This window comes from Oenanthe melanoleuca, chromosome 5 (genome assembly GCF_029582105.1).
Source record: "Oenanthe melanoleuca isolate GR-GAL-2019-014 chromosome 5, OMel1.0, whole genome shotgun sequence".
Lineage (NCBI taxonomy): Eukaryota > Metazoa > Chordata > Aves > Passeriformes > Muscicapidae > Oenanthe > Oenanthe melanoleuca.
This window is the reverse complement of record NC_079339.1, coordinates 37,039,495-37,057,493: the sequence shown is the minus strand read 5'-3', so window position 1 is coordinate 37,057,493 and position 17,999 is coordinate 37,039,495. Positions and strand designations below refer to the sequence as shown.

The window sequence follows — 17,999 nt, the reverse complement described above, 5'->3', positions numbered from 1 at the left end:
TATTTATTTTTAATTTGAAATGTTTTTTACCTCAAAACAGCAGCTGGCTGCAGGTAAAGATAACATGTTCAAAAGCAAAGGAAAGATCTCAGGTTTCTCAGTTAGGAAACCTACATGTATCCATTGCTAGAGTAAGACACATCTGCTCCATCACTCCAGGAAAGCTGGATTTTTCTGAACTGGAATCTATCAGGTAGCTGATCACTCATCACTTGAAGTTAAATACTGGTTCAAATGCCTGGACTTGATCTGTCTTTTCAGGTCATTGGGAATTCAGCCAGGACAAACTGCCACCTCTGACACTGAGAAGCAACAAGCAATGCCAAGTTGTTACATCTGTGCTCCGTATTTTGCTCCGGCCAGCAGATCACTTATGTGTTAATTCAGTGTTGTAGTGCTGGTGGAGAAGGGGAAAGGGCAATGTGTTTTCTTTTATTCTTGAAAGCTTCATGATTTGATCCAAATGATATGACTATATTTTGCAGGGCTGCTCCAGCTGCCTGTCCAGAGACAAAACTGCAAGAGGCAAGACAGGTTGAAGCATCCCTTGATCACAACGGGAATTAGTACTGTACCACAGAAAAACAAAACATAATTTCAAAAATTTTCTTAACTGACTACCATATTCTGTGCATATGTTCAAAATGTTATTTGACAAAAGCTGTGTGTTTTCAGGAATGAAGTAAATTTCTATATGTTTCAGAGCTTTTAAATCATAAACACATTCTGCTGTAAGTATTTCTGAATCCAAAGAATAGTCTTCATCACTGAATCCAAGCAAATGCCATCTAGTTCACCCTAGATGAGATATTCTTGCAAAATGCCGATACTCATGCAATGTATTTGTCATCATTAACACTGACGTCCTCTTTGGAAGTAATTTTTCCGTGGAACTGAGCAGAGCTTTCTCTGCTTGAGTGTCTTCAAATGTTGTGGGTTGCTGGCGCTCAAAGCCTTGTTTAGTAGCATTTATTTTTACTACATCAAGGTATGTCTTATCTGGAAAGGAACCCCCAAAACATCAGTCAAATAATCTGCCTTTCTAGTATTTTTATTTAAGAATGTTTTAACGTTTGTAAATACAACTGCACTCACCCTTTTTCAATGGAATAAAAAATACTGGGGGTAGAGGGTCAGGGAACAGAAAGAAGATCAAAATTAGGCTATCAAAAGAAACACCATGTAGGAAACCTTTATAAGCATTTATACTGTCTTAGAAAAGAAATTTACAAGTAAACTGACTTTCAGGTAATAGAATTTCGCAATCCGCAGAATCAAAAGCAGTCTGACAAACCTTGCAGTCTGATTTAAAAACAACCCTGCTGCACCCGCAAGGCTTTGAACGACACAAGCGAATGCAAAAAAGTGAAGGCGTAACCAGCAATGCGCAGCTGAAAGGGCGGTACCCCGCTGCACAGAAGCGCACACGGGCAGGGCGCGTTTGCCCGAAGGCGCGCCCGGAGCCGGGGCCGAGCCGAGGCTGAGGGAGCGCGCCCCCGCAGCGGCCCCGGGAGCGCGCCCCGGGCCCGGGCGCTGCCATTGGCTGCCGCGCCTGTCCATCAGCGCGCCGGGCGGGGCCAGCGCCCGGCGCTCGTCATCGCGGGGCGACAGCGCGGCCGCGGCCCGGCCCGGTGTCATGGCGGCGGTGGTAGCGCCCGGCCCGGTCCCCCCCGGCGGCCGCGCTCCGGAGGTCGACCCTGCGGCCTCCGAGGTAGCCAGCAGCGCCCTGCGCTGCCTGGCCGGGCTGGCAGGACAGGTGAGTGAGGGGCGGGCGGAGGGAGAGGTCCTGGGCGGAGCGGGGCGCCCGCCTCGCATCACCTCGCTTTGGGGCCCGCGCAGGGCTGGCTGCTGCTTCTCCCCGGCCTGCGGGGCCTTGTGGGCTCCAGGAATGGCGTGCGGCGCTGGAGAGGATATAAACCTGCCACACACGAGGGAGCTGCCTCGTTTCTGGAGGGTGTTGGCGCCCGCCTGGCTTCTGCCAGGGCTGGGGCGGCGGTGCCGGCTGCCTCCCTCCCCGCTCCCTCCGGCCGGGGCAGCCCCAGGTGCGGGACCGCTGCTGCTGCTTCCCTCCCACAGCCGGGACCGCGCCTCTGCCTCGCCGTGACGGGACGTCGCTTGTCACTTTGTAGTTTGACGGATGATCTCTTCCATGGGAAAGTGCAATTTGCTTAATTGCTGTATCCTAATTAATTACTCTGAATTGAAAAGCTACGGGAAGCTTCCAGTGCATTAAATCAAAATAAATGATGAGGAGCTTGAAGTTAGCCCTGCCTTGGTAATAACTTGCTATGAAACACACAGTGTATCTAAGGGTCAGAGTTTTTAAAGATGCTCTGCTTTATAGTACTTAAGTTGAAACACCTACTTTATGTTTAGTTGTGTCTGAATTTGTAACAGATGTTGCAGTAGGGGTAGAAGGCCCTTATCAGGAGAAGGTTTTAGTAATAATTATTGCTATAAATAATTTACAGATTAGTTTTCCACTGTGGAAATGTTTTTCCACTGTAGAAACGTTTATGTGAAGGCAGTAGAAGCACACTCTTACTTCAAGAGTTAGCAGTTTGAAGATTTGGGGCCAGATGATAAGCAATATCTGCAGGAGCTAGTGTGTCTTAATGTATGTTTGGTACAGAAGTGGACTCTTAGATGCAGAGGCAGTTTAGGAGTAGCTGCTGGCTGATCTGAAATTATTTTTTAGTGTTTCACCTCTCATCTGTATAAAATTCTTATTATAGTTGCTTCTTACCTCCAAGTATGTTAACAATTGTCCCTGTTTTCAAACAAAAGGCAACCAAAATTAAAGGCTTGATAATTCAGGCATTTGCTTAAGAGTCTCAGTTTTCCTATCTGAAATAATTAAAAATCACCGTGGTATTTGAACAGGAGTACGGCACTAAACTGATGTTCAGACACAGCTGGCTCTTAGGATTACTGAGGCATGAAAACTGTTGAGGTTTAAAGGCTCCATAATTATTCTTGGTGAAAATTCTGAATGTGATCAGTGAAGAGCTAGTGACTGTCAGTTTATCTAAGTGTGAGGACAGCACTGCGAATGACAGTATTAGAACATATAAGAGAAAAGTTGGAACTCTTATATTTATGAAAAATGCAGAAGAGACTAAGGGGAAAGTTTCTTAAGCTTTTAACTACAGTATTCGTCACAAGTTTAATTCATTGTTTCTAAACCTGCATTAAAAACTCTTATTTTTCTCTCTTGACTTCAGTAGCTTACTTTTTCTCCAAAGCTGGCTCTACAATTAGCATGTCACTGGAAAGGCCTTGGTGATTTTTAAAAGTAACTGGGTGTGCACAGACAATTGTGAGGGAACTGTTTAGAGTAGCTACATCCCCTCAGGAGAGTTACAGTAGCTGTGGCACAGCTACTTTGGTGCTTGGAGTGTCTCCTTCCCATGACAGCAGACACATTTTAGTGCCCAGTGCACTGGTTGAATAAGGATCTGGTTGCTCCATCTTAGCTGTGAAAGTCCTTTTAATTGCTCAGTTATGATCCTTTGCAGTTGCTGAGTTGCACACTTGTCTGTCAGTGCTTGAATTCTGACAGATTGAACTGCTGTGTTTTACCCCCTTACGGATTCTAGCAAACTGTCTTGCATTTTTGACTGAAACTACTGATTCCCCATTTGCCTTTAGAAGGGATGACTGAGCATGTTCCAAATTGTTAGCAGTCACAGTTGGTGATACGTTATAGTAGTTTAAGTTGGATTTATGTTAGTAAATTGGGCTGTAAGCAGGAATATTTCTGGTGGAGAAATTTTTTTTACTGGAGCAATCAACAGCAGTTACCAGGAGGAAATCTGAAAATAACAACTCTTAAAACCAATACAGTTGATCCTGAAAATTTCTTTAAGATTCAAGTGATAGCCAGTGTTTTCATAAAACAAATTTCAAAAGGGCTGAAATTACTTACGTTCCTGTAAATTGAATAGGCTGTGGACTTTTTAATCAATCAGACAAAGGCTTTGAAGTTATCAAAACACTGAATTTATAAATCTGTCACAGTTCTTATAAGTAGTAGAATGTGAAAGATTGAGAATTTACTCTATTGTACTAGAAACTTTTGTTGATGCAGGAGGGGTTTATTCTATTATTTAAAAGCAGTGTCTGTGAGTTAAAAATATGATTGGCCTCTAAACTATTCTAAGTGAGAAGTTCTGTTGCTTTTTGTGCATTGAACCACCTGGACAGGAGTTGTCCATGATATAAGGGCACATATCAGCTTATTCTTTTTAAAAAAGGAGGTTTATTAGGAAATTGCAGTTGCACTTTTGTTTCATTTGAATGACTTAATCTACACCTTTTTTCCCCTGCCAGTAGACTGTAATATACCATATAGGAGATGTTACTCTAGAAACTTTGGGCAGAAATATGTCCTTTGGCTGGTCACATGCACAATAGCTTAATTCCTAATGTAAATTTTATTCCTACTAAATTCTGAATATAGTCTTGATTTTGAAACTTGTTCAAGATGTCCTAGAACATTACTTTTCCTACATCCTCTGTACTTAGCTTAAGTACTAAACAGAGATAACCATTTGTGTGAAAATTATCTAAAATACATTATATATCTAATTAGACTGTGTCCTTTGCTATGTAATTTTGGAACTAATCCTGAATTTAGCAAGGCTGAACTTTGACTAAAGAAGGAAGGTTCAGGCTTGTAGTTTTTTTACAAAATTGTATTAATGCTGGGATTTGAAACTAATGCAGAACAGCTTGTCATCCACAGATCTGCCTTCGGATTGATGGAGGCATTCTTGTGTGCAGTTTCTCAGTGTTACCTCATACACTTTGTGGTGGCTTCAGGACATGAATGTGTATGCATTCTGTGTTCTTATTTACAATATTTGATGCTGTTAGAAGTTAAGTGTCTTTAGACCATGAGTAAAAGGTTACTTTTGTCATCTTCCTGAGGTGCCTGTTTCTGTTTCCACCCCCACTTTCTTTTTTAATAGAAGGAATGAGGAATATGCAGGGATTGACTGACTGTTGGTCTCCTTTAGAACCACAATCTTCTGATGGTTCTTCTTAGGCTAGTAATGTCCTTGTTATTTCCTTCATCAGAATGGTCAGCGTCAGAGTGACCAGACATGATGTCTTCACTTCTGTTCTTGCCTTGAGTTTCTCTCTCCCTTGGCTTTCACTGCACCAGGGCCAAAAGGTTGGCAGCACTACTCAGTTCAGCTTCTATAGCTTAGCTGTCTGATCTCTGACAATAGATGTAGATGTACAAATGTGCATATGAATTGGGAATTCAGTGTTGCAAGCAGAGTACCTGTAGATCCTCTTGATTTCAAACAACAATTTTATTTGTATTTAGAATTCGGGGTATCACTTGCAGGATGCTTGGTTGGAGAACAACTTACTTAGCTTTGGGAAATGAAAGTGATAACCTCTCAAATCTTGAGAAGAGCTTTATTGTAACGAAAAGGGCAAAGTTGGGTGTATAAAATGTGTTAGCTCATTAGAGTTTATTGACAATCATCTTTGTATTAGAAAGTGTATTTTTAGCTTGTAGAAGCTACATAGTTCTTCTAAATAATACTTCAAATTGATTATGTGTGTTTTTTTTAAATTGTCTTGGGATTTAAATATTGCAGCTCCTTGGCAGCAAGAATAGACTGTGGCAATTGTTCATTTCAGTACAAATACAAATACAGGAAAAGAGTGTGATTTGAAAATAGGTTTAATTAGTGGTGCTGTGTAATCCAGAGTTTGTTAAACTTTGAGATATTAAAAATAATTATTTTTATGCACTTATTTTTATTTTTTGGGTTAGTAGCAAGTAAAAGTTCAAAAATGTGCCATGGTGTTACATCAAGATGTGGGTCATGCAGGTATATATAGTCCTGTAATCTTGGAGTAAAGTACATGAACCTACAGGAGACAGCTATCCTGGGTCATGTTTCTTCATACCGGTGGTTCTAGTATTCATTAAAAGCAAAGATGGTATAAGTGATTAACATGAACAATATGCTTTCAGACAAAAATTAATTAAAGCCAAGGACCGAATGAATACAATGAAAGTATGAAGAGTTAGTTAGGAATTTTTAATTTTAGAATATATTCTACAAATACCAGCTTACTTGGAATATGATAGCTGCTTGGACTATAATTAATATCGAATCTTTCCAATGTTCTCTTCTAAAATTGGGATGGGTCTATATGAGACTGAGCGTAATTGTTGTCTTGTAGAAGCCTTGCGTACTTTTTTGGTGTTAATACAGATAATACAATTTTGATTGTGTTTGTTTTGCCCTGTTGAAGCTTAATCTCGGAGAGGATATTGTGAAAGTTGTAATCGATTGGAGCAAGCTTCAGAGCACATCAGCACTTCAGCCAGCCTTGCTCTTTAGTGCACTTCAGCAGCATATTTTATGTTTACAGGTAAATATTTCATGGGACGCATTTGGCTTGACAAAAATGATCAACAACTAAAAGTAATCTCAACTGTAAAATTCCAGTAATTTTGATCTTACTTTCCTGTGTTCAACAAGAAATGAATGCAAAAGTGTTAAATGCTTGGGATTCCACTATGCTCCATAGGTACTCACATTTACGGATTTTTCAGATTAGTGATGGGAATAGCCACTGTAGGTGAGCAGGCTGAATAAATGCAGCCTCATTGATTTCTAGACTTGCATTGTAAATGTGATACATTTCCATCTATGGTGGGTTATAATTAAGCAATAAGACACGGCAGGTGTGTGTCATGCTATGATAATGATTCCATGCGTTGGGTGAGTTTTGAGGCTCATAGAGTGCTTTCAGTGGTTCAAGAAGTGGCATTATCCCAGCATGACACATCCTGGAGTGTCTTACTGCAATTAAATATATTTTCAGCGTAGGTTGTTTTTTTTAAAAAAGAGTAATTTCTTTGACATTAATGTCTCATCTTGCCAAGTAGCCAGTCACCATTACTGTCATTTCTTTTAACTATTTAGAACTTTACAACCCTGCCAAACGTAATTCAGTTGCATGGCAGGAAGGGAAAGCAGTTTGTCAGCTGGTAACTGAGCAGTGTTTTGACCTTGATAGTTCATATGTAGAAGATGGGATTTGAGTACTATTGCTTTGCTTCAGCTACTCAATAAATTATTTGAGGTGCAATACTACTGAGAGAATGAAAAGGGAAGTTTCTATATTTTCTTGTCTGTAGGTAAAAGAAAGACCCTTTATTTTCCAGACATCCACCAGATCTTTGGTGTGTTGAGCAGAAAGAGGAAATATGAAAGATAAAAGCAAATAAAATTTACATCTAACATGTAAGAATGCTGCAAGTAGGAATTTGATTGCATTTCAGAAAATGTGACTGCTAAAAATCATGTTGTCTTTTAAAAATTAAAATAATTTGTGGAGAGAAAATAAGCAGTGATATTCAGGCTAGTTGGAACTGATGGAAATTTAAAAAGAGACAGGGACATACATATATGTACTGAGGTTTTGATGTTACATTGTACATAAGAGTTATTGCAGTAAAATAAGCATTTTTCCTGCCACAAATGTCAGTGCCTTTTCTCATTTAATTTCATGACCTAAGTAGATAATCAACCGTGTCAAGCAAAGCATGTGTTCATGATAATGCCTATGTATTTCATGTCTGTGTTCTCTCATTCACTTGGGCAACTACGGTTTCAAGTGGAGAATGTAGTGCTGATGTGATAAAGTAAAGGCTTTACAGTGTAAGAGCACTGGATTTCTTGTTAAGGAGGAAAAATACTAAGCCTTGCTGTTCTGAGTAAGCATTTGAATGACATGTTAATTAAGTGGCATTGATGCCAGCAATTGAAGCTTTGATTTAGGGAGTATGGGCAGGTTTTCACAGAAATTTGGGAATTTTCCTCTACAAACCTCTAAAAGACACAGGTCTAAAAGGTCAGAATCGTGGTGTGCACAATATTTGAAACTTCTTTTTAATCTTATTACTGTGTTCCATCAGAGGAAGATGTTGTGATTCCCAAAATTATTTCCATTGGTCTGGTTTGGAAATTGTAATAGTACTTGCCTTCTTGGCTTTGAGACTTTTGGACTTTTATTTTTTTAACCCTAATACTCTGTTTCTTTGTTCAGCCTCTCTTAGAAAAACTCCAGTCATTGATCAAAGAGGAAAATACAGGTCATGTTGAACCTGCAGGTAAACCAGAAAGCCAGACAAGTTTAGATGTTTACGATGGTAATAGTCAGACTGAAGAAAAGTATGGAAGTTATGAATTGAGAGATCTGAAGGATGCTCATTTTAATTTTGATCCAGAAGTGGTCCAAATAAAAGCTGGAAAAGCAGAAGTAAGTGATTTATTTGAGTTTAAAAACAGAAAAATGAAAGACTTTTGTAAATTTTAAATTTAAAGAATGAAATAGATATATGCTCTAATGTTTATTACCTGCAGATTGACAGGCGGATATCAGCCTTCATCGAGAGGAAACAAGCCGAGATCAATGAAAATAATGTCAGGGAATTTTGCAATGTTATTGATTGTAATCAAGGTAACTGGCTAGCCAGACTTTAATCTTCATAGCAATTTGTGTGGATTTTGTTGTTATTGTTCTTTTTTGGATTTTTTTGTTTTTTTTCCAAAAGCACTAATCTATATTTAAAACAGAACTTTTAAAAAAGAGTAACTTTGTTTTAAAATTTAGAACTTGCCTGTGCACTGCAGATGTCAGAAAAATAAATTGAGTAGTCACTGGATGGCAATGTTTAATGCATCACATACAGAAAGATTATATTTAGTATTGTGTTAGTTTTAAGAACTGCTGTCTTAAATCAGATGATTTTGTAGCTATTGTTTCCGGTGTTTTAATAATGTTCCTCCAAAGTAAATGGAATTGCAATTCAGAAATGTCTTGTGAATTGCATATTCAAATTCAAGTTAATTTAATGCTAGTTAAATTATAAAGAAGTATTCTTTACAGTGAAGTTGTATTACTAGCTACTTGAAATGACTTTTTCTTTTTTTAACATTACTCACATTGCAGTATGATTGGCTGTATCTGTAACCAATCTTAAATCCATCTGGCAGACTGGATCCCATTTACAGGATCAGTAACTGTGGCCACATGCACCTTCGAAGTTAAGACAGTTTTATATACATAAAACTACATAAGTAGTACAGAGATATTTTCTAAGTACCTGTGTGCCCACGTGTGCATTGTCTGTATCAGGTGCTTAAGCTCTTAGAGATCAAACCTTATTGTTCAGTAAGCTTCTTAGAGAGTTTAACTGTTTGAATATTAGTTGGAGTGCAAAGGACAAGTTTAGTAGAATATGCTAGATAGTGAAATACTGTTTCCCAAAACTGTTAATTATGTACAGAATAATTGATAGTAAGACTTGTCTCATTGTTCAGGCATAATAAATTATGTGTAAAGCTTTGGCGTAATGAACAGAGATTAAAATATAAACATTAGAAAAAATTAAGGTGGTCCATACTATGCGTTTTTATGGTTAAGCAAATGAAAGAAGTCACATGGACCAGAATAAATACAGAAAGGCTTCGGAAAGAATGCTGATGAGTACATTAGATCAGTTAAAAAACAGGAGAAGGATAAAAAGGACATAAAACCAGAATAACAGTGGTAAGCAGGAAAAAGGCTTCTGTACAGGAAGAAGAAAATAAGTTACAGAGAAATACAAGGAAAAGTAAGAACCAAATAAATTTGGTCTTGATCCAGTAAACTTCTATATACACATGTGCATACATTTATATGCGCGACTTATCTAATTGAAAGCAGTAGGTCCATGCAAGTGTGTGAAACTATTAATGGGCAAGTGTTTATAGAATGAATTAAGTATTTCTGAATTTTTAAATCGTTCAAAGCATTTTAATTAGATTTGTTTAAAGCGTTGAAGCTGATGGTGATTAGAATATTTTCAGTTATAAATACATAATTTGGACCTCACTTGTTATGTCATTATTTATTTAGAAAATAGCTGTGCCAGAACAGATGCAATTTTCACACCCTATCCTGGATTTAAAAGTCATATAAAGGGTAAGCAACTCTTTTAATACCCATTTAAGTATCCAGATATAACAGCACTGATAAGTTTTTGATATTGAAACTTCTTATAGAATGCTCAAAAGTGCAAACTTAACATATTTTACATTTTCATTTATGTTTTCAAGGTTTTAAATCCCTTAACTGCTCTACTAAATTAATGGTTAGGCACTAAAGAACAAAACAGAATAGCCTATTTTCATTGTGTAAAAGGAAATGTGGAAAAGATAAAGCAGGACAGAGAAGCTGAACAATACTTTGCTTTTCTTCCATCAATAAGGAATTGAAATTAAATAGGATTATCGTCTATTTTTCATTAGTTGGTGCAAGTGTACTGCAATAGAATATAATTTCGGGACAGTGGAAATTTAGAGACATAGTTTTATAAGAAGTGATAAGCTGGGGAATGAATTATCACTGCACTATTTTTTGGAAAGGAATAAATAATATAGAAATCATGTCCAGCAGAAGTTGTGCATAAGATATTGCTTGTTCATCTGCTGCTCTCTAGGTATATGCAAGTTGCCCTTCTTTAAAAACAAACAAAATACCCAATATGAGAATGAAAGTAACCCTCTTTTGCATTTTTCAGAGTGGTAATATTCAGTTATCCTCTTGATATTGGTCCTAGAAACCAATTAATTTCTTTGAATTCTGTAGTTCAGAATAATACTGTAAGGCACAATAGTAAGTATTGAAAGGTATGGTGAGCTAAGAAGGAAATGGAGAAGTGGGTTTGATTTTAGAATCATTCACAAAGAACCTCTTTCAGTAATCACTGTTTTAAACTGAGTATTAATTTGTTGGTTGGATGGCAGCATAATACAGGAAAAAAGGGAAGTTTGCACTTCGAGGAACAGTTCATAACTGAAATGTGAAAAACACTTAGAAAGGAATTGGAAGTAAAGCCAGCATAAATTAAAACAAGAATGTAGCATGTGGCCTTCATGAAGTACTGAGTAGGATGGTGTACGTCTGTGTGTGCTTCAGCATCTGGAGCTGCCAGTATCGTCTTTAAATCTACAGTACACTGCAGTGTACTGACAAAAATTAGAAGTGAAATTTTATTGGTTCTTCTAATTGTGTACCTCCTCTCATCTTCATGTATTTATGATGCTTCCTGTAATATTAGGTCTGGCATCTTCTTTGTATTCACAAAAATTCACATGTACAACTGCTGACATAGATATTAAGGTTTCTGCTGTTTATCAGGAGCTGATGACAAATTCTTGACTCTGCCATTCTACATGAATGTATGAGTAATTATTTTACTTTGCATATGTAAAATCCAGGGGTTTTGTTAGGTTTAGTTACTCATGCAAAAACATAAGCAAATGCTTTTACTTGAACTTTTTATTTTAATGTGTGTGGGACCCTTCATATGCACGACTTCTGTAAAACTGATTTAAAGCAGGTATTGCATGCTTCAATATTTTGATTATATTAGTTACGTTTACTTTGTGTTTCATGTGCATATATGTGAAATTTATTTTCTCTTTACCTAGTTTCTAGGGTAGTAAATACATATGGACCTCAGACTAGATCTGAAGGAATCCATGGGTCCAGTCACAAAGCTAGTGTACCCATGCATGATTGTGGAAACCAAGCTGTTGAGGAGAGATTGCAAAACATTGAAGCACACTTACGGTTACAAACAGGTTTGTATGATGTTTTAATTTTGATATTGGTGTGCCATTTTATACTACAGTTATGATTACTGTGGTGAAACTGGGCAAGTCTACAAAAACTGATACTGTAAAAAAAGTGAATAGATCCACTGAAGGGTTTATTTAGTTCACCCCAAGTACAGTGATCTAGTGTTTCGTGTTTTATGCCCAAAATAGAACTGAGGTTTATGCCAAATTTGAGATGCTGAATTAGTCAATGTATACTTTGTGGTGACAAATAAGGGAGAGAAGCACATAAGAACAGGATTTAAAATAATATGGAATATCTGAAGCTTGGGGTTCTCTGAAGCCACTGGAGTCCTGTCTTGACCCAGTGAACAGGAAAAGCTGAGTTTAGGACTAAGGACTGCTTCATGGACAACTTGTGGGCTGGTGGTAGAATCAAAGGATGGCCTGAAACCTTTTCCTAAAGATGGATGTTTCTTGAAATACGTTTAGGCATAAAGCTTATTTCCCAGAATGTGGGAAGCTTGTTGTTACTACTTCTCTTTAGGCCTGCAGACATGAGTCCATACCTTTCACTAAAATAAATGCCATAATCATCAGGCTGATGTTTTTTAGGTAGCTGCTTTCCTCATCTGAGCCCTGGTTTTCCATAATACAGCACTGAGGCACAATGAGGCACTTCTCAAGAAGGAATTAGTGTTTTTCTTGAAAATTATTCTCAGAACAGAAGCCCAATCTCCATCTAGTGAAGTGAATTTTCTACACAAGACACTGTGGACACACTTGATTTTTTTTTTTTGTTTGTTTGTTTGTCTTCTGAATACTGAATAGGTTGCCAATCCATTATCTTAAAGATATTTGGAACATTGACTAGGTTGCTATATGCCTGTGACTGTGTAGTGGATTAAAGTTGTTCGGCAGCAAGGAGAGGAAGATGTGCCTAGGTACTCGAGGCAGCAGTCAGAGCTTGATGCTTAGCTCTATAGCTGTCTCAAAAATAAGCTGGCTTTTGTGCATAGAAATAGAATTTGGAAGTGACTGACCAGCATTAGGGTTACAGTGTGTAGCTTTGGAGTTTGGGAACAATGGTTGGAGGTAGCTAAGGAGGAGTCCTTGCTTCCATGTTGTGCCTATAATAGGTGATCAAATTTTGTCTGAAGGAATGGGTCGGTTAAACTATAGTATAGGTTAAGGAGATGGAAACATGCAACACCAGCTCAACTCCTGTTCAAATCAGCATTCACGGGGAACTTCTCAGTATTATTTGATGTATACTCCAGGAGCTGTGCAAAAAATATTCATCTGAGCAGGTACCATATCTCAGCTACCTGTTCCACCAGTTTTTGCTTCCAGCAACAGAAAAAGTTAATCTTGACTCACTGGCTGTTTTTCAGAACAGTTTCTAGTGCTACTACTGCTCTTTTCACTTTACATTAAGAGACAGCAATATTAAGAGTGATAGGTTAGCCAGTTTAATTAGTAGGTCTGACTGTTGAGTAGAGAGCAGAACTGAAGAGTGAAGCTACCTGTAAATTGTTTCTTTGAAGGGACAAAATAGATGAATGGCAAAAAAAACCCAAAACCCAAACCGCAAAATAGTGCTTATTTTGCTTATTTGTGGAATAGAACTGTCTTGTCTAACAGACCCAGAAATAAAAGGAAATGGGTGTCAAAAAGTAAAAGCTTGCTGTGGACTTGGTTGTCAATACAGTTCAGAAACAACTGGGCTATCATTTTAATTGGAATAGCCAGTACTTAGTTGTGATAAACAGTTATTTCATATTGTTATTTAATTACAGAATACTGTGAAGTGCAAATAAGATGCTTGCTAAAGCTGATCTTTTGATCAGTTCTATTTTTACATGGGGAAATGAGCCCAAGCTGCTGTAGTACAGATGAAATGGGTTGAGGTGGGATTTTTTTTGGTGCTTTGTTTTTGTGGTGTGAGTGGATTTTGTTGTGATATTTTTTGTCAGGGTGGCTCTTAGGTGAGCTTGGGACTTTTTTGGTTGTTTGGTCATTTTTTGGAGTTTTTTTTTTTTTTAGACCTCTGTTATTCAACCCAGTACGCACATTCCCCACTCCTGTTCTCCCCTCTATGCAAACACTGTTCTTTGTCAAGCACACCTCATACCATGTATGACCAATGCATCGTAAGAGTGATCATGAGTTGTTTCAGGGACCTTGACAGACATACTTCAGCCAACTACATGAAGTTGTCTTACTGCTTTCATTGACTGCACTGGTTTATCAATCAGGCTTTACCCTGAATCATATTAATTATCCTTTCTTTACATTATCCCTTCCATTTATTTTCTTCAGCTACTGGTTGATAGCTAATCTTGAAGAATTAAAATGTCAAACTTGCTATCTTTAGTTAAATAAGCACTTTTCCTGATTTCTTTGCATTACTACTGATGTATTTAGGTGGTCCAGTACCAAGAGACATTTATCAGAGAATTAAGAAGCTTGAAGATAAGATCCTTGAGCTGGAAGGACTGTCTCCTGAATATTTTCAATCTGTAGTAAGAAATTTTCTCACCTTCTTTCGGCATATCTAAATGTGTTTGTGCCTTTTGTGGTTGAATCTTTGATGTACAGAGAAAAATTTAGATTCGGAGGGCAGACACTTTTAATAAACAGCTCTGGCTTGGTGTAGTGGTTATATTACATGTGGACCATCTAATCCAGTTCATCTTTACCTAATTTCTCACTCAAAAGAAGAAAGTATCTGTTGGGGAAGAAAATTGCTGCCACCCAAGTTTAACTAATTTGTAAAAAATATGTCAGAGAGCTTGTATTTCTTCCCCTTGCCTTAAAATCAGAAGTGCTTCTTCTGTCAAGAAAAGGGACTGAAATTTTGATTTTTTTTTTTAATACAAATCATTAATGGCTTAAAACATGTGAAATCATTTGGGCTTCTGTACATGATCTAATTGCTAATGATACATGAATAACTTCCAAAAGGATAAGAGAGTAAACTGTTTAAAATTTGTTTCATGTGATTCTGTGACTTAGTTTTCTTTATTTCTGGTTTTCAGGCAGAGCTCTGTCTCTCTCTGAATAGTACACCTTAACCTTCCCTCACCAAAGGGTATTAGGACAACGAGAACATGAGTTGTTTCTGCATTAGGCTCTATTTGACTGTAGAAATTTCTTATCTGTTATCTTGCTCTTCTTTCCCCATGTAACAGTAAGAATATCTCTTTTACTGTTTATCCATTTTAATTTATATCTTCTCCCTTGAGACCAGCCAAACAAGAGTCATTTAATAAAAATTAATAGCAACAGTGCACATTTTTATTTAATTTTTAAAATTTATGTTGGAGACCAATGAAGTTCTTTGTTTATGAGCTCATTCCTTCAAGTGGCTGAAAACCAGAAGTTAACACACAAACTTTCATACGCTGAAATTTAAATTTGAAATTTAAATTGAAAATGCTTTGGGATCTCTAGAATAAGGATCAGGGAAAAAAATATGATGATGGCAATAGTAGTGTTGCACAGTAATTAGCACATTTTATCTGAAGTTTTGCATAAATATTGGTGTGGATATGGGTAAATTTTAGGGACAAAAATATTGACAATTTCAAAAACTCAATTCTGTCTGAAGGAAGCTTCAGTTAAATTGATAGTTGTTGACTGCCATATTTGGAGAAGCTTCAACAGCTTCTGACTGCTCTCCAGTAGTATTCTCATGATCCAAAGCACTCAATTATAAAAAAGGTTTCTTTAATCCATGGAATGACAGTCAGGTTTTTTCTATACTTTAAAGACTCTTGACAATGTTGTTACAGAATTATTTGTGGTCTTCTGTCAGTGCAACATTTAAGTCTGTTTTGATTGTCTTTTCTTCAGAGCTCTTCTGGCAAGAGGAGAAAGGTTCAATCTCCCCATGTAAGTGCTGTTAACTCTTATTTTTCTTAAGTTTAGGATGTTTTGAGTAGAAAGTAAGCAGAAGTTCTATGAAGCAAGTATGTCAGTTCTCAGAAGTAGCTCTATCAGTATTGGATAGCTTGCTGCCAACGAGAAAGGGAAGGAGACAGAAAGCTAATGGATGTTACAAGGAAATGAGTCTTCTAAGAATATATACTAGGGTTTTCACCAGTTAGGAGGAAGGTAGAATAAAACAAATTTATAATTCTAAAATGGTGATTCTATAATCATCATCATCAGGTTAAGTGGCACAGAGGAGCTTGATGTTGGGCAGTAGGAAAAAAATCCCCTTTTGCTATAAACCCAAGTTCTGCAAAATCTAGGTAGTCTCATCCAGTGTTTTAACATGAAGAAATTTCTTAGGTATTTTTATGAGCAGACTAAACCAGCATCTAATAGAAGTAGCATGAATATATTGATCCATTATTAGGACTGTCTTTCTTGCAAGTTTACATTCTTTTTCCTTTAAATTTAAATAGGCAAAGACTATATTCAGGCAATTCTGCAGAAATAGTTCTATCACTTAGTGCAATATGCAGTGACCTCAAGTATCAAGTGATAAGCCACTTCTCTAGCAATTACAAGATGTAAATGATTGTGATTTTTATTTTGTTCTTTTAGCAGAGCTATTCACTGGCTGAACTTGATGAAAAGATCAATGCTATAAAACAGGCATTACTGAGGAAAACAAAAGAAAGCAAGTTCAAGGAGGCTGAGCAGCTTCTTCGATAGAAGTGTTTTCAGAATCCTCATCATGATTTACACATACCTAAACCATAGACCTGAGTAGTGTTCGTCAGAGATGACTAGCAATGAAGACAAAGCACGCTCCTTTTGGATGATCTTGAAAGCTTTCTTTCAGAGTAACTTCTTTAAAAGCAGCCTTATTAATGAAATAGTTACTTTAAAATGAAGAATGTTTCAGGAATGTCATTCTAATAATCCGTTCCCTTCTGTTATAAAGGAGGACTGCAGCATTGTTTGTATGTGAAAAGTCATAACCTGCACACAAAAGCTACATCTCACTGTGTAATTCTTGGTGACTAAGTATTCAAAAGGACTATCTTTTGGATACTGTTCATGTAAGTAGTTTGCATAGACTTGTGAAATTAAGTACTTCCTCAGAAATAAACAGACTTTGGGAAAAAAATTACCAGAGCCTTGCAGAATGTATGCTTACCTGTGGGTTTTTTCTGTATTTGTCACTGTTTTCACAGCTGTTGGAAATGCAGAAAATTGCATTTCTGTGTGACAGGTGTTTATGGAAATCCTATATGTGTAAATAAAAACAACTGTTCTACACTTTTTCAGTGTTTTGTGGGAATTCAAATTTCGTAACCTGTTCACAAACAGTGTATTCTAAAAACCATCCCAGAGGAGATTTTGAGGAGCTGCCAGCAAGGCACCAACTTCCCTTCTATATGCATGCTTACATGACTTTTGAAGCATGGATGCTTGTTTAGCGTCTGACCTTTGGCCAGACTGTGAAATGAGATTGTGTTGTGACTTTTTGTTTGTTTTTAATAAACCATTTTCTATTTATACAAATTCTTGTATTTACTGCCTGTCATTATTTCAGTTTAGAAGAAAAGTAGCTGTTACCGAGGGAGTTTTATGCAAACTGCTCTGCTTACAGCAGTCATTGTTGATCATATTGTCCCTGTATCAGTCTCTGTGACAGGTGTTATGAACAGTACTGACTTGACACAGCCTTTGAAGAATAGTAGGTGTTTTCTGTGACCTTGTCTTTTTATCCAGAATAATATTTGTTATAGCAGCTGCAGCTGATGTTTCTGTGGAGGTGTATTAGAAGAGATGGGAGAGAAGGCTGCTTGAGCTCTTGTCCTGGCTCCAGGAAGGATGACAGTATGATAGTAACCTCTGAGCCGCTGCTTCTCCTTCCAGGAGATGAGCGTCTCGAGTACAACAGTGGATAGGAAGAGGTACTGTTGCAGTTGAAGATTGTCCTGTGTGCTACATGTTAGAGCAGTATCCTACAGAGACTTTTGTTGAAATGGACATGAAGCCTTGCCATTATTGAACATCCTAACAATATGTTTTATGAGGGTTGTTTCGGTGAAGCAGCGCAGCAAGCTGCAACTTTCTTACTTCAAGTAGATAAGCTTTACTTCTTTTTTTGGTCCTCTGGCCCAGGAGCCATAGCTTGAAAGAGTACAGTGTGGGTACAGTTGCCACACCATACACTTCAGGGCCAGGAGGAATGGCTGAAGGGCTTTAGCTTTTATAAAGCAGCAGCTCCACTCATGCATCATAGTACAAGTACTGGTAGCACATGGTGGCTAAGTCCACTGCATTTGCAGTAAAGGTGCTTTTGCAGTATGTAGTTTTCTTTGGAAAATTCCGGATTGAAGCCCTAGGAAAAACTACTTGGCAGATCCTAGGCCTGAAATATTT

General features: G+C 37.6%; 1 protein-coding gene across 4 annotated transcripts; it reads left to right on the top strand.

Annotated features, from left to right (window-relative positions):
• Positions 1 to 1,570: 1,570 nt before the first annotated feature.
• On the top strand, positions 1,571 to 17,004 carry MBIP (MAP3K12 binding inhibitory protein 1). Of its 4 annotated transcripts, none has more exons than XM_056492999.1 (9): positions 1,571 to 1,756; positions 6,286 to 6,405; positions 8,089 to 8,301; positions 8,406 to 8,502; positions 9,943 to 10,008; positions 11,520 to 11,672; positions 14,076 to 14,173; positions 15,507 to 15,545; positions 16,209 to 17,004. In XM_056492999.1, exons 1-9 carry the CDS (start codon positions 1,637 to 1,639, stop codon positions 16,314 to 16,316), a joined length of 1,014 nt encoding a protein of 337 aa, XP_056348974.1. In that variant the 5' UTR covers positions 1,571 to 1,636; the 3' UTR covers positions 16,317 to 17,004. The 4 variants fall into 4 exon arrangements, with proteins under 4 accessions (XP_056348974.1, XP_056348973.1, XP_056348977.1 ...); XM_056492998.1 differs by having other exon boundaries at positions 16,206 to 17,004; XM_056493002.1 differs by lacking the exon at positions 9,943 to 10,008 and having other exon boundaries at positions 1,600 to 1,756.
• Positions 17,005 to 17,999: the final 995 nt, after the last annotated feature.

Excerpts from the sequence above, each read along its gene's own strand:
- MBIP (XM_056492998.1), top strand. The coding sequence starts at position 1,637 with ATGGCGGCGGTGGTAGCGCCCGGCCCGGTCCCCCCCGGCGGCCGCGCT. Across the intron at positions 8,503-9,942 it reads TGTTATTGATTGTAATCAAG|AAAATAGCTGTGCCAGAACA; the intron begins GTAACTGGCTAG and ends TTATTTATTTAG. Across the intron at positions 15,546-16,205 it reads GAAAGGTTCAATCTCCCCAT|CAGAGCTATTCACTGGCTGA; the intron begins GTAAGTGCTGTT and ends TTGTTCTTTTAG.